The sequence below is a fragment of the Pleurodeles waltl genome, chromosome 3_2 (assembly GCF_031143425.1).
Source record: "Pleurodeles waltl isolate 20211129_DDA chromosome 3_2, aPleWal1.hap1.20221129, whole genome shotgun sequence".
Taxonomy (NCBI): domain Eukaryota; kingdom Metazoa; phylum Chordata; class Amphibia; order Caudata; family Salamandridae; genus Pleurodeles; species Pleurodeles waltl.
The window spans coordinates 121,424,117-121,442,699 of NC_090441.1; the positions used below are offsets into that span (position 1 = coordinate 121,424,117).

The 18,583-nt window shown below is 42.9% G+C and overlaps 1 protein-coding gene across 2 annotated transcripts in view; it reads right to left on the minus strand.

The window, feature by feature from the left end:
* Positions 1-2,228: 2,228 nt before the first annotated feature.
* The window catches only part of COL26A1 (collagen type XXVI alpha 1 chain), a 622,272-nt gene continuing 605,917 nt past the window's right edge, over positions 2,229-18,583 (minus strand). For both annotated transcript variants that reach the window (XM_069226960.1, XM_069226959.1), the window contains exons 14-15: positions 18,086-18,170; positions 2,229-9,511 (exon numbers count right to left, since the gene is read on the minus strand). In XM_069226960.1, the coding sequence (XP_069083061.1) occupies positions 9,351-9,511; positions 18,086-18,170 (246 nt within the window). In that variant the 3' untranslated portion in view covers positions 2,229-9,350. The remainder of the gene's footprint in view (positions 9,512-18,085; positions 18,171-18,583) is intronic.

Below are 18,583 nucleotides of genomic sequence, written 5' to 3' on the forward strand. Positions count from 1 at the left end.
TGAGGGCCTCTTGGAGAGTGGGTTCCCTGGGCCTGTCCTCCCCCCCCTGTCGCACTGCAGCCCTCCCAGTTCCCCTGTTTCCCCGGGCCTCTGTCCCCTGGACGGTGTGCCCACTACCACTGCCCCCAGGTCCCTGTTGTTGTTGGGGTGTTGGGTCAGCCTGGGTGCCCTGTAGTGGCGGACACACCGCTGATTGACCTGTCCTGGAGACAGAGGCATGGGCCCGCTGGGTGGGAGCTGTGCTGGTATTCCCAGAGGGGGTTGGTTCTGCTGTGGCCTGTGTCTGTGTGTGGGGAACCGACTGTCCAGAGGTCTCCGATGGTCCGGGCTGGTCATCAGGTTCTAGGTCGACAGAGCTGCTGTCCTCACTGGGGGCCTGTTCTGGGGGTGGGATGGACAAATCTGGACCCTCCTGGTCGGTGTGTTGGCGTTCGGGCCATGGAGGGGTAAAAGAGTATGGTTATTGCTTCTGTGTGTTCCATGGCGTTCGATTTGTGGGTGCCCTTGTCCCCCAGTGCTGGCATTCCCTTGTGGGAGGAGTTGTGAGGGTGGTTTGTGGGGGGGGGATGGGTATGTGCAGTGGTCATGCATAGGTGATGGGTGTCCATGGTTTGTGTTGGCATTCAGGGTTTGGTTTTGGGTTGGGTGGGTTGTGCTGGTGAGACATTGGCAGGGAGGATGTGTGCTGGGGGGTTGGGGGTGAGGGTGGGGGTGTGGGTTGGCATGCTGGTGGTTGGGGGGGGGGAGTAGTTGAGATTCGACTTACCAGAGTCCATTCCTCCGCCTACTCCAGCGAGGCCCGCAGGATGCAGGATGTTCAAGACCTCTTGCTCCCATGCAGTGAATTCGGGTGGAGTGGGTGGGGGTCCGCCGCCAGTCTTCTGCACAGCGATGTTGTGTCTTGAGACCATCGACCGCACCTTCCCCCGTAGGTCGTTCCAGCGCTTTGGGATGTCTTCCCGGTTTCTGGGATGCTGTCCCACAGCGTTGACCCTGTCGACGATCCTTTGCCATAGCTCTGCCTTCCTGGCTATTGTGGTGTGTTGCACCTGTGTGCCGAAGAGCTGGGGCTCTACCTTTATTATTTCCTTCACCATGACCCTGAGTTCTTGTTCCGAAAACCTGGGGTGTCTTTGGGGTGCCATGGGGTGGTGTGGATGAGGTGTGGGGTGGTGTTTGTGGTGATGTGAGTGGTGGTGTGTGGTGATGTGTGCGTAGATGTGGTGTGGTTGATGATGTTGGGTTCCTGTGTGTGTTGGGGTTTCCGATAGCTGTGCTTTCTCTCTATCTCTCGCCTTCTCTCCGATTTTCTAGTAGTGGGGGTTTGTGGGTGATGTGGGTGTGTGTTTTATAGTTCCTTGGATGTGTGGGAGTGTTGTTTGTATGTGTATCAGGTGTGTGTATTTCAAATTGTCCAATGTGGCTGTGTTTTGTAAAGGTGTGTGTATTTTGACCGCGGCGGTGAATACCGCCAATGGAATAACGCGGTTGAAAGACCGCCGCGTGGATTCGTGGGTCGTAATGGCATGGGTGTGTTTGTGTTGGCGTGGTGGTGGAGGTTTGGTCATCTCCAGTTTTTCGCTGCCGGCTGATGAGGCGGCCTTCCGTGGATGCCGGGTTTTCGGCGGTTTGGCAGTTGGAGGTCAGAATGACCGTGGCGGTTTACCGCGGCCGCGGCGGTATGATGGCGGTCTTCTGACTGGCGGTAAGGGCCTTTTACCGCCGAGGTCAGAATGACCCCCTTAGTCTGCAAGGAAAAATATTTTGACATGTTACTAATATTTCTTTTTTACTATAGCAGTATAAATGAAGTGCAAAAACAAACATGCTACAAAACACAAATCGCTTGAGCAGAGGGTTTTGCATGTGCTATTACCGCACTGGTCAGCAGTATATAATATATTTTGATCTGGGACAACTACTAGACGAGATGCTAGTATAAGCTTTTTTAGTAGCATGGTAGCTTTAGATCAGGACCAGTGCTTTCATTAGGTGTAGTAAGACAGGCATAGGGCACCACCTATTGGTGGGACTAGATCACTACAAAAGTTCAGAAAATTGCTTGCTTTTTGTGTATGGGGACCATTCTAGGAGGGCAAATTATATTTTGCCCGAAGAATTGAAAATCTGTGTATATCATTTCTGCCACATAAACACCACTTAAGTACTAAGGCTTGAGTTCAGACGCTGCACACAGAGTGAATAAATGCACACGAGCAGACACCAGCCTTCCTTACAGCATGTTTATTTCTCAGTGCACTATATGACAAGTCTTTAGTTGGCTGTGGGTGCTTGACAACAAACCCCACACCACTCGACACAAAAGCTGAATACAAAACATTTTCCATATGGCAGAAAAATCCACATGAAATACAGAGGAAGAGATTATATGCATTACTCAAGTATAAGACAATAGGCAAATACACAGACTGTGCATTGTAACCACTTATCAAAAGCGGACTGCTCTATTCAATTATTTAGACTAACATGTGTGGTGATTAAATTAACAACAGATAAAAAAACACACAGATTTATGCCAAGGGGTGTAGGGTTCTAGACCCATGGATGCCCCAGTTTCTTTGAAACACACTAGAATGATAACAAAAAACAGAAGTGGGCATTTGTCACATGCTAGACATTATAAATAAAGGCACATTCTTGGTGGACGTTCTAGCTGCTTCTGGACACATTTTAGCACCTTTAGTTAAGCATCAGTGATGGTAGCTGATTAAATAGTCTTAAACACATAGAGTCAATGCAGTCATGTCAGGGAGGGTTTCGGATTGGCCAATAGACGAAGGCAACCTTGCTGGTGAAACAGGCTCTTGGACCCCTGGGGGGAGGATGAGGGCGTGCTGAGGTATAGTGAGTTGTTGTGTTTTTGGTCTCACACATTGATGCTTCACCTCTTGTGAGGTTATGTCTGCAGCTTAAAGAAGCACACTTGTCAATTATCCAACTTCATGCTTTCCTACTGGATTTTATCTGGGACCGCCCCTTCAGTCTGGCCAAATCACCCTGTTTTCCTACATTTACGTGATCGCTTGTTATCTTGAAGAAGGCTATCACTCCTCAGGCACAATCGGTTTATATGACCCTAGTTAATCTGTGTTTGTAAAGAAACCTACAGGATAGCAAACAATAAAAAAAGGGTCCGTATGAGTCCCAGAGGGTGATTTATGAATGAAGGACAGGAGGGTGAGGAAATAACCCATATTCTATTTGTATTTATCCATATTTAGTAGCAATACATCAATTATTAAAGATAATTTACACAGGCTAACTAGGATTGTCCAAAATATTTATTCTTCAAAGGACAGACATTCACATCAGAAAGTGCACTGATCTGATTCATATTATTAAAGTACCAATGAAAAACGCACAAGACAGAGTTTAAATCTCATTATTTGTGAAATAATTATTCGTTTCAAATAAGTCTGTCATTGGCCAAACAATATACTATAAGCATTTTTTCTGATACAAAGAAGTGTCCGAGTAGGTACACATAAGTTTGTTGCATTTTGGCTACGGCGATGATTTTTATGGGCCTTCATCAGGTAAGGAAATAATCTACTCCCAGCAATTCATTTTAGATGTCTCTCAAAAAGCTCCAGCAGGTATGCAAGAGTGCAGAGAGGCATGGGGAATGAATCCGGATGTTCAGGAATGGGATGAACAGAAAGCTGCCTGTAGGGGTCGCAGCTAGAATTGTATGTGGGTGAATTTACTGTTGTTTGAGGAGATTAGATCCAGTGAATGACAGAGACGTTTATTGCCCCAAACATTATTCAATATGTTTTTGAGTCACATAGAATGAAGCCTTGTTGAGCTGCAAGCAACTTTCCAAGGAAAACAGGCTAAAATGAGTGCGCAGTAATATACAAATGATCTAGCAGTCCTTGATAGGACGCAATCAATTTTTGCCATTGGTCAAGGAAAATTAAATGGTAGGACCCAGAAATGATGCAGTAAAACAATAAAAGTGGCCTGGCATACTATTTGACTTTAATTTGTCATGGGAATGGTGTATGCCAACCAATGCCACCTTCTAAAAGGTCTCTGCCAGATATTGCAAATTCTAATGGCAAAAATCCTATCCTTTCATGCCTATTAATCAAGGCCTATGAGGTCAAGTTTCATTCAACTGTAACACATCTTTGTTTACCCAAAATGTTCCTACTCAATTGATAAGATTGAAGCAAGGGCTTGGAAGGAACTGCTTCCACATAGATCCATCCACCAATTGAATTTGTTTTCAAGCTGGAGATGTGCATCAGGTCTGGTTGGATTATTCTACTATTTCCATTTCAGAAGAAGAAGATTTCCACCCAGCTACCTATTACCCTGGATGTGGTCCGAGCTCCACTCAAGTACCCAGGACAGGATTTAAACTAATACATACTCTTGCATGAGGGGGATCACATTGTGAGGTCTTTTGAGCAACTATAACCATTGTAGTGTTTTAATGTTAATAAAGACATCCAATGAATGATGTCTCAAAAGGGCTCAAACCCAAAGGTAAATCATCAAACAAAGGAAACTCGTGCAATGCCTAATGTGGGTGACGGTTAGAGATGTAAGAATATGCAGAAAGAAGTGTTTTTCTACAATGGTTGGTCTCTTTTTGGCTAAGATCTAATTTCTAGGGCACTGCACATAAAAAGTTAAGAGCCGCTGACCTAGCCACAGTCGCGGAGAGTAAAGGATTTAAAACCTACTGTAGTCTATAGTGGTCCTATTTATTTATTTATTGTTTAATTAAAAAATGCCCCACTATGACCGACAGATCAATGCACCTAGAGTAATTACCCATTTTTCAGCTTACAGCACCTTGTCCCAAGGCTCAAGATGAGAATAGACATTGCTAGTCTTCTGGAACTAGTCTGGAATTTCCTCAACATATTTGATTGCATTATTTTTTCGCTTTACAGGAAAGCATGTTCAACGTTCTATTTAATAAGTTACAAATAGCAGAAGGGAGACTGTATGTAAAATAATGAGCAGTGTGGTGGAATGTTGCAATTAATACAGAATTTTGCTAAAAATGTATTTATTAATAATAATAATGTTCTCAGCAGAGGGACGTAATGCACCTACTTGCACCAATCTGGATATTCCTTTGGATCAGAGAAATGTTTCTATACATAGCTTCGTGACTGAACGCCTGATTTGAAACGAGCAGTGACTACTGCAATATCAGGCTTCCACTCTATTTTCAGCATTTTGTCTACAAATATTCAATGGTATAAATATAATAAGTTCATTTTGATGCTGGTGCCAAGAAACACTTTATACGTGTTATTTCATTCATTCATTAATTCAAGTGTACATTTTTTCTTTGAAAAATAAATGTTTTGGAACAAATGTGTTAGCATGCATTTAATTGATTGCTTCAACTATGACTAAAATAGGTAAACAGGACTGGAGGAGGGGTTTGGGTGGAACACAGTCCCTCTCTCATACATGCCTCTCTGGGACATAGATGGACACTTGGATATAAACCCTAGGTCTGGGGACTTTACTAGGGCAGCATACCCCACCACACCAAGGCAGCGCCATCACCAGGATTTCTCCAGGTCTGTCGTGGCAGAGGTGTTTCAGCCGGAAATGCCTTGGTTGCTGACATTAGGGCTGGTGCCGTAAAGAAAAAACACAGAGCAGCCACTGAAACATGGTGGCGTTGGTTAATGACAGATGTGTGCTGAGAAGCCACTTTCAGTGCTTCAGTACTCTTGATAAATCAGACATTTAAGTTTACAATGAGAACTTCTGTCCAATAGACAGCGCAAGGACCTTCAGTGAAGGAGAAGGGTCAATAAACCAAGGAGTAAACCGCATTACATGTAGTCAGGGGCTCCCTGCTGGTGGTGGCCCACAGCTTCCCCAGGTGACTAGAGTTTGGTGCTGGTTTCTGCAGGAGTCTGCCTGAGAGTGGAGCGTGCTGGGCCAAGTTGCTGTTTGACTGAATGTTTAATGCTCCATCTCATCTGGATTATCTCAAGGCTATCCACAATATGTGTGACACTGTGTAACTCATGCCCTCTTCAAGGCAAAGGTGCTGGTGGTCTGACCTCACCTCTGAAGGTAGGTACAGCTGACTCCCTCTAAACGCCTGTCATCCCAATTCCCAGGGGGACAGGGCCTGCCACTTTATCTTCATACAATATACTTATTTTTTTGTACTGGCACATTTTCAGGGTGTGACCCACACAACACAGAGCTTTACAACTCATGAAATCATGTAACAAAGGAATAAAAAAGCAAGATTCCAAGTGACCATTTAGAATAAAAAACTAAAATATCAACCATGCAAATGCATCTTGAACATATGTGCTTTAAGATGCTTCCAAAAACTGAGTAATGGCTTATATCCAGAGGTCAACAGCAGAGAATTTGAAAAGTAATCGCCGCACCGGTAAACAATAGGGTATCTCTAGATGGAGGATCTGCTCGTTTCACAAGGATCTAATTTTTGTAGCCACGTAGGCAAGTTGGGCAAATAACCTTGATGATTGACCTAAGCTTGATGAATGGCCTAGTAGAAGAGACAGCCAAGATTAAGAGTTTTGCTGAGAACCCATTCGAGTGGGCGTGGAGCAGGGATTATACTGTCAAAGTTTACGGCAACAATTATCAGATGAGCCAGAGAATGTAGCATAGCCTGGACAACTATTCTGATGGCCAAAGCAAAAACTTTAATATCTCAGTCGGTGCCAATAGAATTTGTAGAACTGGTGTATAATCCGAATGTGGGCCCACCTGCTCAATTAAAAAGCCAAAGTAAAGTTAAGGGTCTTAGCAAGTGAATCAGAGTAAGCAATATGTAGCCCAAGGAGAACTCCTTAAGCCACTGATGAAAAGGTATGAGGCTACACAAGAGAAGAGTTGCAAGGCCAGAACCAACTCAGTCATGCTGACTTTAAATCCTATATGGGTCACAAAGATCTTCAAACAAATCCCATGAACAATAGTGTTATTTTCCAGCAAGATATCATAAGATAGAAAAGTTATTATCTACAGTACCAGCAATATCTAGCAAATGTGAACTTCTGTGTCTCAACAAATAACAAACAACAAAAAGGTAAATTTTTTAAAAGATCAATATTTCATGAGGGATATTGGTAGCACCATTTTCTCTAAAAAAGCCTAAACATTTAAAGATTTATCAAAAAACAGTTGTACAATTAACGGTGAAAGTGCACAATCACCACCTCAAACGCAAAAGTTGGATTCTTCTAACACCAACCTTTTCTTTGCTGAAAGCAAATGAAGACACGTTGGACGCTAATAATTGTCATGGAGATATGCACAGTTTTTCAACAATTTAACACATTTTCTCAAATTCTTCCCAGTCAGAAGCAAACCCATTAAAGACACTATGAATGCAGGTCAGAGTTGCACCATTTGTAACTTTTCCCACTTCATGAGTCTTTAATATTTAACTCCATCTACAGATCTCTGCCTACCTTGTGATGTGCAGCTTCTTTACTTGCGCACATGGTCTGCGCTCTGTATACCGGCTATCCTGGGTAGACGGCTCTCTGTGCCCTTTCATTTGCAGATATAGGGGCATCTATCTCCTTAGACTGTATGTTTATCAGTGTTGACTTTGGTTTGTATTTTTGTGCATGGAATATGCCTGATGTGACTTCAGGAGAATCTAGATGTTTGCTGATGTCAGGGAGCTGTGTGAAGCTAGTGTGCTAGAATCCCTCTGCCTTGTCCCTGTTGTGGAGGCAGAAGGTCATGGGGATGCCAAATGCGGAATTGCATTGGATGATTCGTGGTCAGCCAAAGACACTAGAAACCATGTATCTGCCCTTCTCTGGGATTGGCAATCCTGCTGATGGCTTTCCGTTATGGCACTTATGGAATGCTAGCAAGCGATCTAGAGCACCCTTCCCAGAAGTGGCTCATGGATGTGAGTCTATCTTTAGGGGACATGTAAGGCAATTTCTTATGAGCCTACCTCTGCAGTTTCAGGCTTTCCATTATCCTGACTGCTTTGTGCAATTCTTGCAAAGAGAGGATTCCCTAAAGTGTTTTTCACAAATTTGTAGCTGAAGACTCAAGTCTGATTCCTTAAAAAGTTAAAATACTGACGTTTCCAAGGCACAGTACATAATCTAGTGGACAGTAAAATGGTAAATTGCAGTACAGCTCTGTAGCTGCCGATAGCAGAGAATTCGGACATTTCTTCTCTACATTGGAAATGGACTAACTTTCAATAGCAGGGCATGGTGAGTGCATGCAAACCAGGTCACAGACGATTGAGAAATTTAAAATGAATAGAAGTGAACACTGCAAGTGAAAATATGTACTTGGTCAACAGGTTTCTGATCAAATGCAGTAATGGCACCTACAAGCAAAGTTTACATATGGTTGGGTATTCTGCTTTTCATAGGGGAGCAAATCTGAACATCAGGAATGATGCCACCTCCCTGCAGTAAAAACTACAGCCCAACATCTGAAGAAAAACACTAGAAAAAAGACAGATATTCGTTTCCAGCTGGTGTTGGGGTTGATAGAATACATAGCACAGAGTTGCACCCCGTGTGCCATATAAATTCACAAGCGTACAGGCATGGTGTCCATGGAGATTACATAACTGAGTGTAAATACAGTAATTCGACATATCTGGTATCACACAGTGTACATTTAGTGTTCCAGGTTGTCATTATATGGTTATGTCATGTTGTGTGGTCAAGTATTCTGGTGGACAAACTTCCTAACCCTTGACATTCCATGTGGAAGGTCTTTCTTACAATGTTTAGATTCCTCTGCACTGCTGCGGATGTGCCATTACCCAGTTCTAATTAGAGGGTGGATAAGGTATGATTCTAAAGTTTCTGTCATGCTGATCAGGAAGAGGGGCCCTGAGTGAGTCAACACAGTGCCCACTGCGATCATGGTCTTTGTTGGGCAATAATCCAACCACAAAGAGTCATAGAAGAAGGTGACAAACTGAGGAACAGTATGAATGATAATTGGATGATGGCAAGCAATAATTTTAAGAGGCTAACTTGGGATGAATGGACACAAAGAAAATCCTCACAGATAATAGCAGTGTTTTCTTCCGCAAATTTTGCATTCAAATATAAGCATTAAAAGTTGGAATATAGGAAACAAAACCTATAGCGAGGTGTAGATGTAAGTAATATCAAACGTGCTAACTTCATCTTGGACGGGAAGCACTCATACATGAGTGTGACCATGGAGAAGTCTTTGGGGAGGATACGCTGCAAAGACAGCCCCTGAAATGCCACTGCCATCAGGTGGTGCACCGGGAGGGGTGCAGGCGAGGGCATCTGTCGGCTCCTAGGAATGTCCATACGCTCTTTCCCATTGCTTCACTTCCTGCGTCGGCTCTCCCGATTGTCCAGCAGTGAGGAGAAGACGTGGTACGGGTAGTGCCTCTGCCGGTGTCCTGCACGCTTGGTTTTGCTGCTTGAAGGGATGATGGGGCCCAAGGTTTCCAGCCCTGAGCCGGGTTCAGTGGAAGAAGACGGATCTGGAATAGGAATTTGGAAAAATATGCTATTTATGATAAAAGAAAGCATGAATTGTTTGGATTACCACACTTGTTGTAAGATTATTAGACAGGTTCAACAGGGACAGTAAAGGATATTGATAAAGCCAAGCTTTGATTTGCTAACACAAGGGAACACGTGCATACCTATCAATGCATGTGTTAACTTTTAATATCTATACCTAGGTCTATATTAAAGCAGAGAGGGAAGAACAATGGCAAAAAGATAACTGAAAAAGAACTAGACATTCATACAGGGCAAAAAGCAAGAAAGTCAATAGGAAAGACTTAGAAGGGAAAGGAAAGAACTATGGGGAAGACAAACAGGAAAACATGTGTATAAGTCCTTATTAAAATATTTTTTAAAAAGCCTGCTGCATTTATTTAAAAAAAGGATTGCTTTTGTAGGCAATGCATGTAAGAGATAAATAATGTGTGATGATTCAGTGCACGCCATTGGAGATAGAAGGATCCACCAACCACAAACAGCCAACAGGATGAGGTGAGAGACAGCATACTCCTTTAGGCAGAGCCAAAGCCCCCTCTATTTATACCTTATTGAATTGGTAACAACACGTCTTGCAGACATCTGTGCTATCAAGTCAGACCTGGAAAAAGGGGACTAGGACAAACATCATACATTTTGTAATTAGTCGACAGATAACCCAACCCAAGAATATCATTCCACAAGCTTTCAAACATGTCATCAGTACTTCTATTATATAGAAATTTTTCATAAGCCGGTGGGGATCCATCCATCTATGTTGAGGAGTCTGTGTTACATTCCTACCAGGATTACTGCAGTGGACAGTATGTAGATCTCACATCAGATTGCTTTGCTTGAGAAGTGGAAACAGTTTTTATTTATGTGCTTTCTCTCAGGGCACCGCCGGACACATCCTAGGAGTGAGGATGTGTGTTCATGCCATAACACTCCCATTTCTGCCCATAGATAAGTGAATATTACTCTGGATTTCATTCTGCAATCTTTTTGGATGTCGATTATCCATTCTGAGTTCGAGGAACATGTTGTTGCTTGTTGTATTTGCTCCCAATATAAATCCATGCACTCTATGGCGTTTGGCTAGCTGCAGCCTTTATCATTGACTTCTGAACCGTAGCATTTTTACAGATAGTTGACCTTCCACCCTCATAATGGAACCATGTGATATAAGTTGCAGGGGGCACTTTTTCAAGTATAGCTAATTTTTCACCTTTGTTGAAACTACCAATGGCTCAGGCAAGGCCTAATGCTCCCTAACATATACTTTTGCCTTTCATGGACTGCCTCATACTATCATCTGTGATAGAGGTACTAAAAATCTATCATGCTTTTAGAAAGCTTTGAGTAGGGCATTCGATGCTGAACAAGCTTTATCTTTGGATTACCCCTGTGTAATGGGCAGATACAGCAAACTAATCAGAGTTTAGAGTAATATCTACCATGCTACTATAATGCATATCAAGACATTTGGGCATCTTATTTGGCAATGTCAGAATTTTCTTACAGTAATACAACTCATAGTGCTACTCAAGTTTCATCATTCTTTTGTATACAAGATTTTCATCACATCATTTTTTCCATCGTTGTCTTGTATTATGCTGTTGGTTCCTGCACCTACCGAATATTTGAATCAATTGCAAATGCACAGACAGCTTGTTTCACAGAGTTCACATCACTCATATGCCAACATAAATATGGTGATGAATAAAGATGAAATTATGTTTCCTTGTTACCTTGACAGACAGTTTGTCTGTGTTCTCGTTTACTTCCAGTTCATACACTGCCAATGAGTTTTTGACCACGTTTGGTCCTTTTGTGATAACTCATCAATTGATGCTTGTGCTTTACAATAGAAATTGCTTTGACCCTGGAAGATTCATTCTGTTTTTTCGTTCTTCTCAGCTGAAGCTATATGTCAGTGAGCTATATTTTCAATTTGCATCTGAACTTCCACCAGAATTGGACAAGTAAATCTGTGAGTCTCTGAAGGTTTGAGGTTGAATTCAATTTCTGATCCAACGGAAGGATTATCCTCCTAGTGAGCATCCTTAATAGATGCTTCTTCTTTTCACACCACGTCTAAACCACTGTTTCTTCCAAAAGGAGACTTGATAACCCCAGGGCTTGATGAGCGGGCCATAGTGTTACATTCATACAGGTTCTAGTGTTGAGCAGAGTGCCCAGAAGCATGGCTTCAGAAGGTAAATACGTTTTTCATATACTTCCCCTCTGCATGTTGCCAAATGTGCACTTGAGCAAATAATGGGCATTGTGGTCACCTAGATATTTGATGTGACTATGCACTTGTGGTGACCAGGAAGTGTTTCCTGCAAGTCACATGAAGTGTGAAAGACAGCACCAGGACTCCACTGCTCTGTGAGGGGTGCAGAGTGTCAAACTGGAGCTTCTTGTTCAAAATTGAACAAATGCCATTAGCTCTTGGAAAGGCATGGAACTCAATCTTATAAAATACCTTTGCAAGATGGTGGAGTGGTTACCTGTATTGAGAATATCCGAGAGGTCTAAGAGGATTAGTAAACAAATATAACTTTTATCCAGAATTCATAATGCATCAAATCATTCACCATTTGCTGCATCAAATTCTCTACTGTGACTGAAAATTGTTGAATAAATAATTTTCCAGCTTTACTGTGCAGCTATACAGCTTCCTGAAATGTTTGCTAGGAAAAGGTTTGTCATAGGGCAAAAATTGTTTAGATTTTCTGAATCTCCTCTAAGTTCTTCTTTTTCAACAGGGGTTACCTGACTACATTTTAAATAATCAGGGACCACTCAATGTCACACGGAAATCTTCGCCACCTTCTCCAGAGAAGAGCAACATAAGTGCCTGTGCCTTTAAGAACGGTGTTGTGATGGCTTAAAGTTAGCTATGTCGATAAGCACCCTGAATTCTCTTTTTTAACTATGTTCAAACATCAGAGCATCTCTTCTCCAGTGATATCTCCAAAGACTGGCAAGAACTACTTAAACGTTTCTTTGGGATTATGGACCAAGAGAAGAGTTGAAGTCTTGTTGACAACTGCAAAGGGTTTCGTTGTAAGATTTTTAATTAAAACTGTTTGTTTCCTGAACAATGAGGATTTAGCTTGAAAAAATATATTTTTTTAAATAATTCTTGCAGTCCTTAAATAGTTTTTGGAGGTTTTTAGCAAAGGGACTATGAAACGATTAAAAAATATATTTTTTCATTTTGGGTGCCTCATTGATCCAGGATGTTTGACATAGTCTCATTGTAGCTGACCATGACATAATTGATCTCTACGTAATTTATAAAAGTAACTAAATCGTAGGAGACTCATCCAGCTAACGAAAAGGCAGTGATGTGTTTCCTGTCTCCGACTCAGTGCATGGGTCTTTTGAGTTTGCCATTCATAAGTACTCCAGGGATAGCATAAAAGCTGTTTTATCTTTTGGACCTCCTACACTCAGAGTGCACTAGAAGTCACAGGCTTGTAAGGTACTACTTAACCCTGTGCCACTGGCAGGGGCATAACATGTAGGGGTTTATTAAAGATTGACTTCTCATGTATGCAACCAAATCTTTGATAAAATTCAGGTTTTGCCTTTTGCTGAATTTCTTTGTTTTTATCTACCGGAAACTGACTAGTTTGGACTGAGCTTCATCAAATGCTGATTCAGTTAATAATTACTGTAGTTCATCAAAAATGTCAATTTACAATCAAGTGAAATAACATTACTGCTTGATAACAGTGTACTGTTTTGTAACTTTCATTTTTGATTTAAAGAAGTGCTGATACAAATACGATAAATAAAAGAAATATGGTGTCAGAGTTATAGGAGGTGCTTTATAGTTTTTAGAAAAGTGTATAAACAATTTGGAATTATAGTCAGTCGCGGCACAGCGATGCGCGGGGAGTCGCACGGGGGAATAAAAAAGAAATTCATTGTTTTTAAAAACCACTTACATCCATAGCCGCACCGCTCCACCCCGCTCCTCTGCTGGCTGCAGGCACAGGCTCCCAGCCTGCCCTGCGGCCAATCCTGACGCTGTTCAGAGCAACGTCAGGATTTGCTTGGAGTGCCCAGCCAGGGCGCTCCCAAGCAGACTGGAAGCCTGTGCATGCTCTATCCAGAGAGAGCTTACTACGCATGTGTGTTTGGCCGGCTCGAGAAACCACCACAGTTTATTTTCGATTTTTGGTAAAAAGGTTTGCAGCTGACGCTGCTGACAGGGGGGGCGATGCTCCTCCACCCTAATGGAGGAGCTGTCCCTGATTATAGTACAAAAACATTGAGGTTGTATGGTATCAATAGACTTCTAAAAATAAATTGTTTTTATTGTCCTAATTATTGTCATAATTTTCTTTGCTTGAAAGAAGTGTATTATTCTTTATTTGAACAAAACCTCTAGAGAATCAATTATGAAGGCACTGAACAATATAAAATACCATATGAAAAACAGAAAAGTAGGAGTAAACACACTGGGCGAAGTAATAGGAAAAGTCAGATTTACACAGGCTGCAACATAACAGCAAATGAGTGCATCAGAGACCTCTTGTGATAGCGAGTCTCAAATATTCGACGCCATTCAAGAAGACAACACTGGATCTAATAAGTGCCATGAGACCTTTGGCTGGAAGAGTCATGGTGTCATGGTGATGCTGATCACCATATGCCTGGCACCAGAAGGGATTATCAGTCCCACAGACCAGGCATGTTCTTGATTTCCCAAGTTTTTAGTGCATGTTCGCAAACTGTACACTACTGACACAGTGGCTGGCCAGTTCTCTCAGGGACTTGTACTCCTGAGCAGTTTCTGCCACAAATTCAGTTAGTGTTGAAAATCAACAATTGTCCACGATTTAATGGTGAATTTCAGTCCAACGTTATCCACCCACCTGGTGGTCAAGGATTGACTTCTATACAGGTCAAAGATCTGAATGTCACCAACATATTGATGGGGCTGCACACCGGGGCTCTGCAGCCAGTCACCTAGATCCCGTACATGCGCACTGAACAACAGTGACACCATTGAGATGTTTGACGGTCAGGATCTATGCATTCAGCCAGTAGTTTCTGCCAGGGTTTGATTACTCAGTACTAGAAAATCAATGGAATTGGTCCTGAGTAGTTTTTATTGTTTTTCAGTGTTGTGTGACACTCATAGACAAAAGCAATAATCTCTCATAAAACACTGTTCTAGTCTTCTGCAAGACCAAAAATAGAGTTTTCACGTTCACAGCTTTCTAGTGCTTTGATGCGGAGTACAGTGCACCCACAAGTTTCATCTCTCTCAATGCCCTATTACGGTTTACTCAAAGACCTGGTAGCAGAGTCTTTTCTTTGTACTATTCGAGATGCTGTGCTCATGCAGCCATAATCACCACACTACTGTGACCTACCAGTAACTATGGCCCGTATTTATACCTTTTTAGTGCCGCATTTGCGTCATTTTTTGACACAAAATCGGTGCAAACGTAAAAAATATAATTGTATTTTGTACGTTTACGATGCTTTTACATCAAACAATTACGCAAATGCGGCGCTACAAAAGTATAAGTATGGGCCTATGTATCTAGAGTTGCCATCCTCCCCCATACTACACACTGCCACCTTGCAACCAAAAACTACAGCCGCCAAGGTAAAAATATTGGTGAAGAATGCCTGGGCTAAAAGGACCATCCAGTGAAGAGAAGAAACAGTTCTCTGTATCCAGTCCTCCATCTCTATTACGTATTCTATTGATGTTTTTGATGATATCAGCTAGAGCTTTGAGATGTATTGTGAAATCATTCACTGGATGCCCCCTTTAAATCCTTCATAAGTGCAGCCCGTTTACCTGTCCACTTGTGAAGGTGGCTTTCGTATGGTGCCTCTCTGTTCAATATGTGTGCTCTTGGCACAGTGTTGGTCATGGCATGCAAGCATCACAAGCAAACTGCATCTAATGCTAGTGCATTAACCGCCTGAGTTCTGCACTATTCTTGGGATTGAACAAAAGATGTGTGTGCCAGAGGAGTAGTGAGCATTCACCACGTGGTCCCAGAGCCTCCTTACAATGCAAACAAGAGTTCGTCAGAAGATGTGGGGATGAAAGTCCATATGACAACCTTCTCCTCAATGTATTACACTAGAAGGCCGGGTATGTATTCTGGTGAGGATCTCCTTTCTCTCAAGTCTCCTGACCTGCACTACCTGATTATAGCATATTTCTCATCAGTGCTAGACTTTGCTAGGTGTTTTGGGTTCACCCAAAATGGTACTTATTTAACTTAGGTGAATACCATCCCTATTACCATACCAACACAATGTTTACGGTTGCACACTGCTGACTGTGTAGAGCAGCAGAGCACTTTTTACTGAATATTAATTGGGGAGATGGTGTACTAGCTATTCCTGATAGGTCTATGAAGTAGGTGTTGAGTGGGTCTCCTTAGGCAGCCGTGATTGTATGTTGATAGTACCTGTGTCTTGTTGGATAACATGTTGCGTTGGATACTCTTATGGGATTCCTTGGGTAAATGTGCTCCCTTAAAGTTGTAGAGTGGTCCGTAGGGTCAGTGATAGGCAGATTTAGCTGCCTCCCCTTCTCCTACATGTTCTTCTGTTCTTCCCCCTATGATTTCATCTTTCCTTTGACATTTATTCTGAATCTAAGGGCATTGTTTGGTTCTGGAAAAACATTCTGCGGAAGGACACTTTGTTGCACTTGCCTAAAGCTGAACCAGTTCCAACAGGTCTTGGTTCAGCAACACTCGAGAGCAACACATGAGCATTCACCGCGGCCTGAAAGGTATGGTCTGCGTCACAACACTTACAGCAGCACGTGGTGCACCTGCTGATCCCCAAAACTATTTGATTTGTATTGATACCAGAAACCTGGAGCCATCATTAAGGAAGTTGTGAGTTTAATCTACTGATGAGTGCCATGGACTACAGCCAGACTATACACTTCACTGTGATTCGTAACCCTCAAAATTTAGGGCATCTCACTCCTGTTACCGAAGCAAGACTCGCCTTGCACCCAACGATTGCAAACATCTTGTGAGCCTAGGATGGCTGCATACAGCAGGCTTACATATTTTCATTGCAGCGGTCAATCCTTCTACATAGCATAGATTTCAGCGTTGCCGCGACCAGTGACCGCTAAGACTGTGCAACCACTGCTGGTGAGCATGGGCTTCAGATGGTGGCCCCATCGGTTCCCTACTCACAGATGACCACCAAGTCTCTAGGTACTGAGCTAGGCTAAATCTAACCCTTACTACCAGGCTTGACTACTAGGTGGGATTTTCCCTCTTTCTCTATCCCTTATGCACAGGAGTAAGTCTGGAACACAGCTCAATACCAAGATAACTCTAGATAAGCTGTCAGAAGACATGCCCATTATATAAAACAATATAGCTACTGAGCGTATTTCTACTCTACCCTTTCAGAAATATACCTTGACCTATCAACCTTTCCATCTCTGGAGGTCACAGCCTAAAGAAGATGTGCATCTGTTTCCAAGGACAGAGGCAGTACTTGTTGCAAGGATTGCTACCTGGTCTTGCATCTCAGAGGCCACCATAGAACTGCCCTAACACAAGGCTTGCAGAAAGAGACAGGATAGTTTCCATGGCCTCCATTGCCATCCATGGTATATGGTGTCTTCCCTCAAACCCCTTCAGGACCAGGACCTCCACAGCTGTGAGGCCTACATCAAATACCAATGTCCGGCACTGTCCCCTGACAACTCTTTCATAACAATGACCAGGTCGGAAGTAACTGCAGAATGCATCCACTCGACCAACCACTTTCTCATCATAGTTTCAGCAGTACTTCAAGTCCCTTTGATTTCAGTTTATTTTTACATTTGCAGACTGTTATGTTGGAGTTGTACATTTATTGTATAGTTATTCGGAGGGGACCACAAAATCACTCTCTCCTGTGAAAACCAGGGGGAGGCACTCCTCCTTCGGGGCGCAAGGGAGGGCATTGGTTAAATTTGTGCATCTGAATGGGAAGTGGGTGTGGCATTTCACACGCTGTGGGAGGGGAGGCGGGGCAGAGGTGTAATGAAACTTGCAGGGGCCTCCCTGAAAGGTACATGGACCCTCCTCCTCTTGGACTCAGTCAGGAGGACTAAGGCCAGGGTACTGGGCTGAAGTGGGAGGCCTGGAGCCCCCCGTACCACAGGGGCTGCGGGAGCTTATGTTATGCCACTGTGGCAGGGCTGGGTTGCCCATTTATTCCTTTTGTGAGTGTAACTCCTGTGGTGGGGACTGGAACCACAAGTCTGGTCAGAGGGGCGTTATGGCATTTATGTGCTTTCTCAAACTTCTCCAGGCAGTTAGAGAAGGCACACACAGATGAGAAAGGAGGGTGGTTTAAACATTTTTGCCAAGGCTACTTGTGGTTTCCTGTCTGGCTCTGGTAGCCTTAACAGAGAGCCAAAGGACCACTGGGAGTTTAGCACAGAGCCTGGAAGGTTCAGGACAAATTCCACCCCCTCCCCCCAACCAGAATTGACTCATTAAGTGCCATGGCTGACCATCAAGAAACACCAGCACAATTTAAGCACGACTCACCATGTATTCCAATCATATGCTCCAAAATTAATACTCTTTCAGCCAAGATCTTCAAAGCCTCTCGCAGCTGCTGAACCCCTTCTCCCTGAAAATAAAAATAAGCTTACACCTTAATGTTTACTTATGACCACTCACGACATGTTAGGACACAATGCCTTGCATCCTGTCTAAAGGGGGTCATGTGTGGTCTGTGTTTATCTTCGGTCGACCCAGTAATGGGTCCGGCATATGCAAGTTCACTGATTGCTGTAGGAGAGTGGCTCTTCACCTGTTTTCTTTTGTGGACCCCCAATTAATCACCACTGAAATCCAGGGACCTCCCTCCTGAATAATTATTGGATTCCGGATACCTCCACAGAGTAATTATTGAAATCCTTGCACCACAGGCTAAGCAATTTTGATGATTTGAACAATAAACAAAAATACAGAAACAAGCATTCGTCAAACCCATACACAAACAATGAAGTATTTTATTTACTTCAGAAAAAAATATATTAA